This window comes from Strix aluco, chromosome 16 (assembly GCF_031877795.1).
Source record: "Strix aluco isolate bStrAlu1 chromosome 16, bStrAlu1.hap1, whole genome shotgun sequence".
In the NCBI taxonomy this organism is placed as follows: domain Eukaryota; kingdom Metazoa; phylum Chordata; class Aves; order Strigiformes; family Strigidae; genus Strix; species Strix aluco.
Genome location: NC_133946.1, coordinates 20,904,504 through 20,921,074, shown reverse-complemented (window position 1 = coordinate 20,921,074; position 16,571 = coordinate 20,904,504). Strand labels below are relative to the sequence as shown.

General features: G+C 37.5%; 1 protein-coding gene across 17 annotated transcripts in view; it reads right to left on the bottom strand.

The window, feature by feature from the left end:
- The window catches only part of PPP6R3 (protein phosphatase 6 regulatory subunit 3), a 64,231-nt gene that overhangs the window by 21,875 nt on the left and 25,785 nt on the right, over positions 1–16,571 (bottom strand). For all 17 annotated transcript variants that reach the window (XR_012625377.1, XM_074841798.1, XM_074841786.1 and 14 more), the window contains 11 exons: positions 15,130–15,316; positions 14,124–14,261; positions 13,540–13,605; positions 13,079–13,191; positions 12,333–12,446; positions 11,505–11,634; positions 9,472–9,624; positions 7,343–7,492; positions 6,757–6,821; positions 4,708–4,823; positions 4,244–4,329 (listed from right to left, as the gene is read on the bottom strand). Coding sequence is in view for 16 of the 17 variants with exons in the window: in XM_074841798.1 (XP_074697899.1) it covers positions 4,244–4,329; positions 4,708–4,823; positions 6,757–6,821; positions 7,343–7,492; positions 9,472–9,624; positions 11,505–11,634; positions 12,333–12,446; positions 13,079–13,191; positions 13,540–13,605; positions 14,124–14,261; positions 15,130–15,316 (1,318 nt within the window). In the remaining variant the exon portion in view is untranslated. The remainder of the gene's footprint in view (positions 1–4,243; positions 4,330–4,707; positions 4,824–6,756; positions 6,822–7,342; positions 7,493–9,471; positions 9,625–11,504; positions 11,635–12,332; positions 12,447–13,078; positions 13,192–13,539; positions 13,606–14,123; positions 14,262–15,129; positions 15,317–16,571) is intronic.

Genomic DNA, 16,571 nt, shown 5'->3' with positions numbered 1-16,571 from the left:
TGTACAGCATGAAATATATTGAACAGCCAGTGAATTAGCAGTCACCAAAATACACACAGAGATCCTCCTTCTTTCCTATATATAAAATAGATAAAAATCAAAGGGAAACTGTCTTGGGTATCTACAGTATTTACAAAGACAAAAGAATTAAACTTCAGAAATCTGTAACCAACATGTAGTTGCAGACACAAATGCAGTTGTTGCCACAGCAACTGCTGTTTTAAATCCTACCCTTGAAAAAAATAGATTTTTTTTGATGATCTGACATATAACTAGTGGGAATAGTTTGTTCAGTGACAGTACTATCTAAGCAACATGTTCTTTGAAATACTTATCTTCAATCAGAACAGCACTCCAAAAGTAATTTCAGCTGGGACAGCAATTAGCTAAAGTAACAGTAGTGACAGCTGACCCTAAGACTACATCTTCCATGAAGGATCACTAGTATAAAGTCAATCTACAGATGACAAACTTTATACTGCACTATAATATACTGCATTGTTCTACACACTCCTAGAACTTCATGTTACAGATTCCCAAGTGAAGTCAAGTGGTTCATGGATTCTTTTCATTTTTTCAAGAAAATACAAGTCTGTACAAAAGGTGTACTGAAACACATACAAGGTTTCAGACAAGACAAACACCTTTCTATGCTGCCACAAATATCACAGGACAATGCTACAGTCAGGACACATGTGCAAGAGATAATGAAGAAAGTTGTTACCTGAAGTATATTGTGCTTTTATGCTTTTTCCTCTGGTAGTATAACAATTATTAAAAAAAAAAATGAGAGTGCTTTATTCTTGCACATCTACCATTCAGCCCTGCACTGCAATCTGCATACTAGAGATACCCTGACTTCAAGTTAGTGAATTCCTGAAGGAAACCTGATCTGTCAACACTAAAACTGTCAATAAGTAGGAAGAATAGTAATGCGCCAAAAGATCTCTGGGCTTGTCGTGTCTGGAGAAGAGCTGTTATATCAATGTTCTTGCAAAGCCTGCACACTTCAAGGTAATCACATGGCATTCCGTATCACGACCTGAGTCGCCCTTGATACTGCCCCCCTCACGTAGGCACATTTTGAGAGGACAGAAGTTAATACACCTACCCCTTCTACAACTGCAACTTGTTGGGGAAAGAGATACCCAAAACCAAGAAGTTGTTTATTTAGTTTTAGTTACTACTAACACACACATTAATCCCCAGTAGAAATCCTGCCCTTACTGCTGTAACAGAAACAAGCTCAGGACTCTTAGACAGACATAAGTGTCTTCTCCAAACTCTCCCTCTGGGAACCACCAGGACATAAGGCCTAAAGATACAAGAGTTACTTCTCTTGCTTTCTGACAGCTGCTGTAGTTAAAGTATAAACCTGAAAGAAGAAATTAGCATTACTCCACCCTAAGAAATAAAAGGCAGAATTATGCCAGGGAAGGGAGTAGGAATGACCACTGCAAATTCCAGCAATTCGTTTCCTCACTGTTCAGACCAGTTGCTTTCTAACACTAACACACAGAACAGGCACTTTTCACAAATAATTCATTCTAATGTGTGACATTTTTTCTCCTCGTTTCCTGGTAATATTGAGAGGGATCTTCCTTAAGAGAAACGAACTACATGGTGATTTTTAAGGCAGCCATGAACAATTTGTCCTGTAGACTTTTTAGGCTTAAGGGAGGTATATTCTCCTCACCTAGTCTTTAAGTATATCCCACAAACATTCAAAATCATGACTCATGTTGGAAGGATGCCATAAAGAGACACTTCTGAAGTTATACAGAGTCTCTTGTACAAACCTAGTATTACAAATTGTATAGCATTCTTCACTGTACTTCACCACACCTTGTCTAAAGAGAAAATGAACAGTTACTCCACATTTGTTGAATCTTCAGCATGGTAAGCGTAAGTAGATAAGCTTAGCAAAGTACTGCCTACCTCCTATGAGGACAATTAGCAGTAGAACAAGAAAAATAAGCTTCCTGTAAAGTGTTTGGGGTAAATTCTGAGATAGTTCTGCTACACAGTCACTTCTAAGCCCGCAGTTATTGTTGTTTTAGAAAACGTAACAAGAACTTGTTAGAAAGACAGAAAAGCCTACAGAGGGAGAAAGAGAACGGAAGGGATAAAGTGTTGATAGATTCACAGTCAACATCCCTGATGTAAAACAACTGAAAAGAAGCTCATGGCTGCACAAGCAGTTCGTTACACACGGGACCCCAGGACTACACACCTTGGTTCCACCATAGCAACAGAGCGCTCTGAGCACAAAATGCCTGAGGCATTGAAAGTACTCACAGAGCAGTTCTCTCCATAGCCTTCACACAGCTAACCTATTTACATATCTTTAAATGAACTTCACATCATAACAGTATGCATACACATAAAGCTCAGACCATCTGAGAGTAGTAAATCCAGTAAATTGACTGAAGATGATCAAGTATAACAGTAAACCACAGTTCTGTCATTCAGGTCAGGAACTACGTGCTTAACTATTATATCATATACCATGACTAGATTCTGCTCAACAGCTTGCGTAGGACAGGAAAACCCTGAACCAAGTAAGTCTACTCATCTACCCAGCAGTAGGTATAAGGCTAATCCATACAAAAATTAAGGAAGGTGTGCTTAAGATCTTGCTCTGGGGACACTGAAAATCCACACTTTAAATCAGGTATATAACTTTTCAGGTATAAACATTAGTTCTGACAGCTGTTGTTTTACCCCAGGATGCTTTCTTCAACTTACAGAAGAGCTCAAACACATGCCAAATCGTCCAGGTTTACAGATGGAAAGGACAGGTCTATAGAGACCAAAACACAGATCAAAAGTAGGATACTGGGGGACGGTATGACTGTAAAGAAATACTGTGGGGCTGTGCTTTCAATAACCACAACTTAAACCTGAGTCAGTAAAAACAAGCTGAGTTTTCTATGAGATCTGTCTTTTAATATCTCCTGCACCACACTGTACTGTCCATTACTGCTTATTTTTGAACTAAATGCTAATCCAAGGCTCATGAAAATTGATCATGCAAGGAGAAACAAGGCCTATAGCTTTAGAAATCCAGACACAGTATTTTCCAGATGGCATTTTAGATACAAGAATTTGTTTTGTTGCTTCGTATTTCTATTCAACTGAATACTGTGGAGTTTGGAGATATGTTTTAAATAATGTTTCACTGTTGTTAGATCAAGTACATCCAAGTAAACGATTACATATCGAAAGAGCTAATCAAAATGTCGTTAATTATAAATCAGCTTAAAATTCTGCCTCTTTAGATGACTCTTCTCTTGGCCTTGACCAAGAAGTAGTTTCTAATAATGGAAAAATTCCATTCTACAAGCACCATGAACTTCTTCGCATTCAGAGGCTCATGCAAGAAATACCATCTGTACATCATTTGGTCCTGTCCACAAGTTGCAGAGTTTCAGATGAATTTCCTATTGCTTCTATTGCCACACACATGACGTTACCATTATGTTCCAGTTGCTATATTATGTTGAAATACCAAATTTAAGTCTTATAGCCCAATTCACATAGCACCAGCAAAAGTTAACGAAGCCACGTGCAAAGCATTGCATTCCTGAAGAAGTGAGGTATATTAGAATTCATTAATTGGTCTGTTGACATTGGAAACAGCCTCTGCTTATTAAAGTCTCCAAGTGATTATTCTTAAAATGTATGTTTAACATGATTACATAAAACCTCTTCACACTTCTACTTAAGTTTAACTTTCAGAAAAAAGCATAATCACTACTGCTGTTGCAGAAGAAATAACAGATGCACAACAACAGTATGCAAACTCATTTGACTTAAGCAAGGTCAGTAACACACGCAGTGAGATGCAGGCAGAATTTTCCCATTAAACTTGCATAGGCTCATTTACATAGTGTAGATAAATCAATTAATACCAGCTCCTGCAGCTTTAGTTTGTACTCTTCAAGCAGACAGGAGTTTTCAAGGACGCTAACTTGAAGCTGTAAAGAAATCTTCCTCCTTGACAATTGTCTGGGATGAGCTATACAAACTGAGCTACTGCAAGATTTCCACACAAAATATTAATGATATGGCTTTAGTTGAAAATTAAACTAAAGAATTATCAGTTCCATAGCTCAGCACCTAGAGCTACTTGTTGACACAAGTACATGGTAGCTGCGAAGACTGGTTGTGCTGCTGACAAAAATAAACTGGGGCCCAAGTAAACAGCAGCAATTTTGATACCTTACCCATCACTACTTACCAGGTCCACTGTATTCCTCTTGTTAGTTTCTCCTAAAGAGCTTGTGCAGAATGTCTCCCATCGCTCTCTGACCTCCTCTGGAAGCTCTAGTGTAGAAACAGAAAAAACCCAATTCAATACTACTGACAACAGAGCATCACTTAATTTTTAATTGGTCTCTTCTGCTCTATCAGATATACTACAAAGAACATAGACATCCTCCTAAATCCATAAGGATTACTCCACCTAGCAAACAAGTCCAAATTAGGCAGGTCGGCATCTCTTCACTTTATTTCAGGGAGCTTTGATACTGTTTGGAAAAAAGACTTAAGCCTATGTTTAAGGATGGCTGGTTTTAAATTGAATGTGTCAGAAGTAATCTATATTTTCTTCTCTTATCCAACCATTGCCTTTTAAGTTTGATCAAATTTTGAGGGAATGAGTAACGAAAGCCATGACGACAAGCTTAAGACCATTAACATTACCTTTAATGAGCTGTTGGACTAGTGTACTGTTTGGCCCCTTATCTGTACTATGCACAATACAGTTTGCTATCCTTGTCAGATGACCCATATAGCCATGTCGTCTTCCTCCTTCAGCCCTGCAAGAGACAAAGGGAATTCAACTGCCCACACTCAGAGCAACCGTATTACTCTATTTTATTACAAGGCACTCCAGAGTCAAGGGGTTCTTAAGCAGAAGAGTTGCATCCTAAAACCAAAGGTCTGACCAAAAAGCTAAAGTGAGAGCCAACTTGGACTGAATTTCTAGCATTTAGCTGCAAGCCAAAGATATTTGCTGTGCCAGCTTTTCAAGGTTTTGTGCTTTTTTAAAATGGAAAAAAAAAAATAATCAAGACAGACCCACTCAGTTGGCTAGACAAACCTCCCATGAACTTGACTGAAATCTCTGTAACGTGACAGCAGTTTGGGAAGTAGCTTATGTTATGCAAATACAAGTCACATTACTTGATTTTCCACCATCATCATCTAACACGAGGTCACTGAAATTATGTCAATGGAAGATGTCATGAATGAAACTGTATCACACTGTTTACAGGAAAAAATTGAGAGGTTCCCGTCTTACTTCCATGACTGCTTAGGTAACAAGTACATTCAAAACAAGCAGCATGTGATGATGGCAAAGGTTATCACTTCTAATACAGGATATGCCATAAAGAGCACTTGTATTTGCCACAGTGGACTGACTTGGCATTGCCCAGGCAAAAAGTCTAGTTAGCAAATGCTTATTAATCCCAGTAAATCAAACAGCTTTTTACTATGTCAGATTTTTAACAGCAGAAAGCAGTCACCCTCGAGCTTCTACAGCTGCTCAAAATAACATTAAGTGACAGAATACAAAAGCATTAAAAAGATTCCTGAAGCAGCTAAACTAAAAATACCTTTAGATTATCTTTAAGACTTATCTTTTATATTTGGAGTCATACCTGTACAAAATTGCATAAAGGGGTGAATTAATTACAACAGTCTGCTTGTTTCTCACAAATAAAAATAAATTCTCTCCAGATAAAAGCACAATCTGAGGTTTACAAAATTTTCTGCAGTAGTATTTGCAAACAGGAGACTATTTAATTCACCCACATGGTAAGCACTGGATCAAGAAAATTCTTATCCAACCAAAGAATAGTTTCAGCTTGGATCTATGGAAATAGCCTCCCATACTTCTCTCCTATGAGTCTGATTGCTGATAAAGTTGGCAGTTCTCTATAACCTCAGGGGAATACAATATAAAATAGAAAACATTTGGGAGAGCATGTTTTCTACAGATAAAGTCACACTCCCTTTCTTTGCATCACCCTCTTCACCTACTTCAACATCCTTATTTTCAGGTCAGTTATATTAGCCATGTGTTTACTACCTGATTCACATCAAACAGGAACAGAAGTATTTTGGGGAGTAAAACTGTCTCAAGTAATACACCAAACCAGCAACACTATCCCAGTCAACTAATTCAGTGTTTCGACAAGTCAGAGCTAACATTTACTGTTCGGTATCTCCAGAGCCAAACTTATGAGCCTTCAGAGCACTGTTTTACCACCTCAGGTGAAGACTGAGTGGTTTTTTTCCTCCTGCTACGAACACAGTGTCAGACAATGTTAGCTACTTGAAACCTCCATCCTTTCACAAACACATACTTTTAGAAGCTATTCCATTGCTCAGGACTTGGCTTTCACTGCTCAAAGTCATAAATAATTTCCAGTTGCTCACTGGAGACAAGTATTTCCTGTCCTCTCAGAACTTACGGTATGTTTCTGTACTTGAAGATGGGTGGACTTTAAAGATCATAGTAATATCTTATATATGGCAAGAATGACAAACTGGTATTCTCAAATGGTCATGGGAAAAAGCATTAGAATGCTACCAAAAAGTGGTATGAGAGAAGGCTTTAATCCCAATATTAACATACAAGTGTTTTTAGAACTGGCCAGATCACTTATGAATTGGTCCTAGATACATTTCACAATTCAAGTCTTATGTAGACAGTTGCAGGCAATGAGAAAACTAGTTACTTACTGTTTCTTCTCATTCATGTCCCATGCTTCAAGTATTCGTTCTATTAATTGGCACTTAAGGAAGAGCTATCAAAAAAGCAAAATGTACTTAGCAGCAGTGAAGTGGAACACTATTATGCATTTTACAGTTGATTTTAACAAATTCTAAAGTCTTACAAGACAACTGATTTCAGGTTCAGGATAAACACTTTCATTAAAGGGTTTAAAGTTCAGAAGCAGCAGTCCTATCCCAGCCAGAAACCTAAAAGCTAAACCTACATTAATTCTATTTCTCTTTATAGATGCTGAGTTGTAGTAGCATAAAGCTACTGAAATAACAATTTTAATTACTAAAAATAAGAGGAACTTCTCCTTCAAGAAAATAAATACTTGCAGCTCTGCACACATGCTCACTTTGGGGCAGCAGGAATCTATGGTGGTACTTTCAGGTTTAAACACCCTGAACTGACATTTTAAGAAAAAACAGAAAAATATTCCTGGTCATTCTATATATAAAGTAAAATTGGGGCATATTTTATGTAAAAGTAACTGCTACAATAGCCTGGAGACAGGAAAATTCAAGAGATTCCCAAAAAAACACAACTTACATGTTTCAGTAAGAGATTGTCCCCAGTGGAATCCTGATCTGTAATTGTGCCATTTTCTGTGCTTTCAAGAGGACTTGCAAGAATCAATGCAATACAGATTTCTACTTGAGTATGCAAAAAGTTATTCCATGTATACTTAAAGAACATGTCCTGCAATACAAATTCACAAGGTTTACATAAACCAAAGTCTTTTCATTAAACATAACCAGCAGTCTCACCCCAGCAAGTCATTTAAATGACTACACTGGAGCAAATTATTTAAGTTTCACAATAAGTATTATTGTGCAAGAGAAAATTTGTGACCTACAAAAAAGTCAATTCTTGTGCTTGCTATTATCTGAACACAAGGACTATCATACTGGATCAGAACAAAAACTCAACTGTAACTGGATTTATCCTGAGGGTAACCAATAATGCACTTTCAGAGAACAAAGACAGGGAAGAATGACACTCCCCACTTACATTCTTTCTGCTAGCTGCAACCCAGAGACTCCCAGAATCAGAGTTGTTATTTATAACCTTAGTAGACCTTGACAGATTTTTCTTCAAGTTTAACCTCCTAGCATCTACAAGAGTTTAATGTGCTCCTCACTTCAGTGAGACTCCTTACAAATTCGTATCTAGCTGTTTTGAAGCTGTCATCTAATTTTATTCTTCTATTACAGAAGGCTACCTCCGATAATCTAGATGCAGTGCAAGATTATTAAGCACCTTACACAAGATGGACAAATACTGAGGTTGAGATACAATAATCAGTGCTCATTTAGTCATGTCCCTGGTTCTACATTTTCCTCTTAGCATAGGAAAGATTCGTTCAAGCTCTATGTCCAGTTATTTTAGACTACTTCTTACCATAAAACCCAAGTGATTGCTGTCACTGGTAAAATGAAATTAGTTGTGGAGATATGTGCACTGATTGGAACAGTATTAACCAACTGAAGTCTCATTCAAAATACAGGTGAAGAGATCTCCAATTTTCCTTCAGCCGTCCTAAACTAACGGCATCCTCCCATAAAGATATGCTACTGGAACCAATTACTTTTCCTAACAGTCAAGCCTGCATAGTAAAGCATGTGTTGTTTCAGCATGTGAAGTTTATATGGCTTAATTACTTTTTTCCTTTTTTCCTTATGTAACACCTGCAACAGAAAAGCATATTCAAACCTCACTGAATTTGGTTTACATGATAATCTACTTATAGGAACATGCAAGTTGTCCTCAGACAACGCATCTAGGAAAAACTTCAGTTACAGTGAAGTGAGCCATTTGTATACAAGTTGGCACCTGTCTGCAAACCCACGTTGTGCAGAGAAATTGGTATGAAAACATTACAAACATATCTGTATTAATTAGTTGAAGGAAAAAGGATTTTAGATTAAACCAATTTGTGGCAGAGAAACTATTTACACCAAGTTTGCAACTGCCTGCTTAGAAGCAGAAGTTTACATATTGTATTCAGAAACGGTAGTATAAGTTCTAGCATGTTTTGCTAGTTATTTAACTGATACCAACAACAGAATTTTTTGGTCAACCTAAACACAAAGAATATATCCTGCTATAGTTGAAATATGAGGTAGGAAGTACTCAAAGTACACATTCCACATTAGCTCACTGACTCACTTTTGGCTAACCAACTGTAAGTCTGTTGTGCAACATCTTGCTTTCAGATCTTTGAAAGCGTATGAGCTACCAAGAGTAACTGTCCCTTTACAGGACAGTGCTGAGATACCATTTGGTGTGCCATGTATTATTAAGAGAGGAAAAAGGGTTTTGAGGGAACGACTTAGGAAAAGAAAGAAAACAGCAGGGAAGCCTCAAACATGGCTGAAAACTTAAGAACATACAGATGAAAAAACTAAGCTTAAGAAAACCACTTCATATGTTTATGAAGGTGTAAAGAATTAAGAGCCATTCAAGTGATCAGAGGAGAACACTGATTTCAGACAGATAAATTTAAGAGTAAAGTCCAATATTAAAAGTTCTTAAACAGTGCAATAGAAGCCACGACACAGACAGGTTAAAAAGTTAGGCTGGAAAATACACTACAAATTGTCTGGGTTTTTCTGTCACTGCAGATAAGATCTTAATAGCAACCCATAAAAATAGAGGTGGCAGCATAAAGTTCTTACCAGTATTACTCCTATGCTGTTAAGCTCTATAAGCTCCTGATTCACACTGCTTGTATTAGCCTGCAAAAGGCTAGATATTAATCTAATCACATTTAAACGCGTGTTTCCCACAGGTGGATCCAACACACCCCAGGTTGTCTTCATGACACTTTTCTGAAAAAGGTACATACACAAAACCCATTAACATATCTATTAAAAGGCATCTCACCACTGCGCACAATGACATAGTCCTTAAAAATATATACAGTCACTCCTCGAGCAACAGTCTTACCTTCATTCTGCAGAAAAACAGTTTTTAGTTCTGAACACTAGAGCATATTTTAACTCCATAGACAAGAAGCACTAAGAACAGCCACATGAAACCAATGATATTGTAAAAGTTGTTTGTTAACTACAGACAGGATCTGAAAGTAGATGTATTCTACCCAGCCTTGAAAGGAATTAGGAGAAACTTCCTAGGAATTGCTTCTCACTGGTTAATACATGTACAGCTATAGTCTACACTGCTACAATACACACCAAACGGCTAGGTGGACAGTCTCTAAATACATTACAATGCCTCCACAACCCTAACTTCATGTACTTGAAAACAATTTCATTAAGCAACAAGTTTCTCTGGTGTCTTATTCTAATACCACACACAAAACAAGCTCCATCTGTGGTCTTTGAAGGACTTCCAACACAGCAAGAATCTCTTTCGATACACTAACGGGTTCTTGTACTACAGCTGTAAGCTTCATGGTTCTTACATTGACATTTTAGCTGGCTGACAAAACAGAATTGTTGTCATACAGCTAAGTGCCAGCCAGTGAGAAAAACCTGGTATTAGCTACTGTAAGAGCTAAAAATCCAGTAGCAAATATGCAATGAGCAGGGGACTTCGTAATGAAAGTGTTTTCCTATCTTCAGGCACAAACACATTTTGACAAGACCACTATTGCCTTCTGTAACACCGGACACCATTTCTGCCTAATCAGCACCACCCCTCCATCAGAAAAAAGATGACTGACATCCTGTTAGTTCATTTAGTCTGTTCCTCACAGAAGGCAAAAATCTAAGGATGCTCATTTAACTAGTGCTCAAAATGAGCAACCAATTCAGTAACTTCACTAGATGACTTATTCAAATGCTAAGTGTGTCCAACCATCAGAAAATAAACAAGTATTTTATGTGAGCCTACATCTACTTTTATCTTGCCATGTTGTTGCAATAAAGATAAGACAGTTTCTTTGCATTTTATTACTTCTTCTGCATTTGGAAGTCTTGAGGTCTCATCTTCTCCAAGCTAAATTAAAACTTTAACATTACCCTGACAGCCCTCTCCCAGTCTGGTATTTTATACACCTCCAGTCTTTACTTTCACTTTGGCCCATAGGTCCTTCTCTCTTACGGACTGTGGCACCCAGTTCAAGGTGCAGTGGTCTACCTGAAATTCTGACAGTGAAAGCTTGAGTCGAAAAATATAAATGGATCATAAGTAAAGCCCCTAGCTATACATCTCGTATTTATCTTTTGCAATAGCATGACATCGCTAAGTTGCTTAAATCAGTTAAAAAGCCCAAAGAATTGAACACGCCTGGAGTGCAGGGTGCATGCCATGGAGCTGGTCTACTTGGGTCCTGGGCAAGTCTAGAGAAACTGCGCAGGCCTCATGTGGGCCATGCCAGAGTTCCAAACAACTGAAGCATCCACAGTCTGTTTCCTATCCGGGTAGGATTTCCAAGCAGAAAACAGGACCCATCTTGAGAATATATAGCAAATTTCTTTTCATTGCTTTCAGAAAGAAGCAATTGCTTCAAGGCTATTCTGCCAATTAAACAAAGTTTAAGCTGGAAAAGCGTATCAATTAGCATGACACATTGGCTCAGGGGCAACAATAATGAATAGCAAAGTTCACAACAGGCTGGAAAGAAGCCTGGGCAGTTGCCCATAAGTTGTCAAACTGGGTTTTGTTTGTTATTATAACCTGACTAAAATAGTCACACAGTGACAGTCTTGTTTCAATTAGTTTGGTAACATAAGGTTTCACTTACTTTTGGAGGCTCAAGTAGGAGTTCATGGAAGGATGAAAGTCGTGCTTTTATGGCTTCTAAAACACTTTTGTTGACTGAGTAGGTTGAATTGCTCATGCCTGGAGGACAGATCTCTATATGGCCTTCAAATCTAAACACACAAGCAAAATCTAGTAATTAGTATCAAAACTAGTGGTAAAATATCTTTAAGGTATCGTTTTGAGAGTGTCACAGTTCTGAAGGCAAGTGAAAAGAACAAAGAGCCAAGTAAAAACATAAGGTTACAAATATAAATTAAGTGTGAAGTAATGGTTGAACAAGATTTTTTCCAAACACCAGCCCTAGTATTTTTAGGTTTATTGTGCTTGAAATCTCAAATATGGTTTTGAGATTAAAGATTACAGCTGTTCTATTTCCTCTTTTGAGGCAGATAGAGAGCTTCACTCATCTACCCTGCAGAACATAAACAAGCTGAACATACCAGAGATCTGTTCACCAGTTTCTATAAGTGAAGCTGTAATAAAATGCCAAGTAACTTTTTAAAAATACCCACTCACTGCACTGTACATATTTACTCTTTTCTGTGTATCCAGAAACAAATTGATGAAATATATTTAGCCCGATCTGTCAAGTAGCACTTAAACTACCTTCTAGAAAAAAACACAGAAAGACCAGTCACTCAGTGGTAGTAATGCCAACTGCAAGCACTTGGTTTGCCCTTTTACTTCTCCAGTTATAACAGGCCACAGAAATGGTTCAGTCATAAGTACACGGAAGACACTTACTATTGCTGAATAGTAGTTTAGTTAAATTATGCAGGCATAATTTAAGTGAAATAAGAACACTTACGTCTGTCGTCTTGTCTCAAGTAAGGTCAATAGTATTTGGATTGCACTGACTATTGCAGATTCATTTTTTTCTTTATGAAAAATATTAGACAGCAGCTGCTCTATGATTTCTCGTCTGAAAAGAAAAGCATTGGCATCAGATATAACACTACTTCAGGATACAGCTGTTAACAGAAGCAGATACTTGTAAAATTAATAAGAGGATAATAAAAAGAAAACTAATAGCTATTTCAAGCTAGCAGGTACAATCACTCCCATCCTCACTGCCCAAGCCATTTTCCCATCCTTCCACTGCTCTAGTTTTCTGATCTGACAACCAACTACAAAAAGGGAGTTTTCAATCATATCAAAAACCTGATTAAGCTTGCCCTAACAGCCACGCAAACTTAAATGTTATAACCAGCAAAAGAAAGAAGGGAATACAGGAGACTCTTTTCTGGCACACTCAGATTAACTTAAAACAAGTAACAGACCAAAGCCAAAGTCTCCCTTACATACTCTGCACAGCATCAAGCTGACCTTCACATATCTGATCCCACTGACTTCAGCAATGCCAAAAGCCCCCCAGGGAAGTCCTTCAGGTGGGCTCTGCTTATTTGCCAAGTTACTTGAGACAGAGGACAGGTAGCCAGGAAAATTTACCTGAAAAGCAGAGCTTGCCATTCCTAGAGGTTTTCAAGGTCAAAAGTTTAATCTGTGTTTTTTTATGAACTGAAAATAAAATCAGAAATGCAGCAAACAACTTACTTCTCTAGACTTGCAAGCAGTGGATCTGGTTCTGAACTGTTCTGTACTTGTAACATCTGGTCTCTGCTTAGACGAATAATTTCACAGAGTGACTGTGATGCATTTGAATGCCTCTGGAACAGAAAAACATAGCTTTTCACTATAAGAGTAATAACATGCTGGACTGTAATTCTTCAAGTAAAAAGGTGAAAGGGTCAATTTGAGCAAGAGCTTCTCTTGCCTGAATGTGTTTTGGGTAATAGCTTTATGCCATAACTAAACGTTAACAAGGCAAAAAAAGTTATGAGGCATTCGGCAAGAAAAAAACCCACACACCCTCCCTCAAATGACCACACTTAAATACTGAAGTCAGCTTACTGAGAAAAGCAAGCAGAAAACAGTAAAACTAAAAGTTCTAACACTATGTTGTACAGCAACTTGCTGAACAGATAGGCCCAGAAGAGTGTCAGACCAATACTTACGTCTTCATCTTGAGATGGATGCACAATTTCCACAAGCCGCTGGATAATTCTCTCCTCATTTAGCCACTGTAGAAGTGTTTGTGGGTGTTAGTAAGAATGTTATCCAAGTGAATAAATTAAAAGTAATGAAATTAAAAGTAGTCATTTGACAATTGCCATGAATCATACTGTCAATACTTCTAAACAAGAACTAACAATACTTCAGAGAAAATGAAAAAAGTAAAATTAGTGTTTCTGAGCAACTATAAAAAAAGAAAGCCTTAGGCATATTTTTTAAATAAACCTTCTGTTGTCAAAAAAAAGTGTTCAGTAAGGTCCAAAACATTTTTAAAACTGCATCTGGCAGTTTTAAGTTATATATTAAAGACCAGTGGAAGAGATGAGCCACTCAGGTTCTAAGTTGTCCCCATGAGTGCTGTGACTCCACTAGAAAAGCACTGGCAGCTCCAAGGAAAAAAAATAAAAAAACCCCACACATCTAATTTCAGCACATTTAAGAAATAAACTTAGTAAAACCAGCAGAAGATAAGCCATCTTACAGTTCACATACGTGAGACAAAAATCCTTTGAGACATTTTACTTACATTTAACACTTCTTGCCGGGGCTGTGGAGGTTCTATGCAAGTCAGTAGCCTGAGCAACAAGTCCATTATAGCAGAGGTCCCTATGTGCTTAATAATGAGGTCTACAAAATCGTGTTTCCTCTTTAAAAAATCCACAATCTAGAAATTAAGAAGAAGCTTACACTTAGCTTATCTGTATTTTACACAGTAAGTTACACCAACCAGTTTTAGTTTCTCTTACCAAATGGAGAAAATAAGTGAGAAACACTTAAAAGCTTGCAGTACAAGGCAAGATAAAATCACACATACAGAGTAGCAGAAGTGGCACAGGGCAGATCCATACTATGTACGGTGTATCTTGGGCCTCCTCTCAAGCCCAACTTGCTGACCATAAACTACTTATAATCCAATGCACACTCAGCTTTCCTTTTTTGCATTAATTACTCTCATCCCTGCTTAGCGAGCAGAGCTCAACACAGTAAAACCTTAACATAATACAAACAAATACAGAGCTTGCTAAATTAAAGTCACAAAAAATGGAGTCACAAACTTAATTTGTTCTGGTATGAGAGCCAGTCATTGCAGCTGTTTGCAGTATTGGGCCACATGAACACAGAGTACAACATTTCTGAACAAGGACTCCAAAGGTCTCCCACACTGTTCTACAACAATTCTTCACGCCAAATTAGACCCACTCCCACCGATTCAATTCACTTACCTTCACCTCTAACAGCAATTCATGCAAATATCAACACATAGAATACGGAGCTAAGTTAAGCCAAAAAGTAAGCACTCACACACTGATGATTCAAATAGCTCAGGCAAATCCAAGTCAAATACATCTCACTCATCCAGAAATATTTTTTAATCCTGAGCATAAAAAGTTAGTGTCTTCAGATAGTACAGGAAGTTGAATGCTCTTTTCTGACTGCTGCTAGCCCTCAAATGTCTAGTCTTAGAGCAGCATTGCCAAGTACTACAACTTTATTAGAGCAGTTGTTAAACTGAAGAGCTTGTAAATATTTACCTGTTCTGGTTTTCTGCTTATAAGAATACTTAGCACCTTGCTGAAGAAACTGGCCAGTAAAGGGTTTAAAGGAGATTCATTTAAGAGGAAGCTGTACAGTTTCATAAGTAAGGATTCTTCTTCCCCCAGCCTATCATTGATCTGTGAGACATCCGATGTAAGCAGCTCACATGATATGTTTGGATATCTGAGGAAAAGGAAAAAAATTATCCATCACTCATACTTCAAAGTTGTCCTACTTCCAGCTTAGAACCTGGTAAGGCTTCTAACCGAGTTTTCAAGCAGGGTTGTTCAGCACTATTTAAAGCAAACTACTGCAAGATAACATAACTGCACGGTCAGCCTTTCATTTAAGAAACGGACTACTCTGTTATTCAGTAGCAATGGGACAAGATCTATTGTTAAATCCATCTGTTCAAATACTGATCTCTCATTTCAGAAGCCACTATTTTGAAGGGCAAAAAGTCAGTTACAAGAAGTTAAGCAGACTGATAGTACTGGACTGATACTGGGGAGGGAGTAGTGTGTTTGCCCCTTTCTAATATAACAGGGATTATATTAAAAAGGTCAAAAGGAATAGCTTCAGGATTTTTATATATATATATATATATACTGCAATTATGTAGAAACTCAGTAAACTAGTTGAAGTTTGACAAAGCCTGCAAAACTAGGTAGTACTGCTTCATGACAGTCACAAGTACAGTTCAGAACACTGAGTAATTAAACTAAGAGGCCATCAAGACCAGTGATTTCTTGCATTTGACAGTACTATCACCCACTCACATTAAAGGTAATTTTGACAGCATCAGCCATTTAAAGTTTCTAAGTGAAATATACTTCAATTTTAAACTCTACTAGAAACACTTACAGGAAGCTTGGTTTACCAGAAATGAAGTGCTGCAACTAGGAGTGCAGCTTATTTCACTTTTTTTTTTTAACATACTGTTTTAAGAAAAAAAGCAGCTTTCTGCATAGACAACTCTAAAATAGGCCAAAAATTGTAGAAGTGCTTTTATACAAATTGCTAGGTTGACTTTCAAGTTTGAACCTTCTCAGTAAGCTAGCAAGTCATGGCCATACCCAATTCTTACAGCTCTAGCTTTACAAAGGAAGACACCAGCAATTAGACATTAAGTACATTCTTCCAAGGTGTGCTGCAAGCCTTCTAATAAGCATCTTCAAAACATCTTACTAATCATCGACAAAACAAAGCTAAGCACTTCACTATACTACCCAAATAGGGGTTTTCATTAAACTATTTTCTTAATAATCACAATTACAAGATTCTTCACATGAGTTCTATTTTTTTCTGTAAGCCTCCTTTGGCCAGCAATTGATTTTGGAAGCATCTGTGGATAAGAACCTTCCATTTGAAGAATACACAAAGATTAGAATGATTTATTTAAAAGTTCTACAAAGCCCCTTGAAAACAAACTTACTCT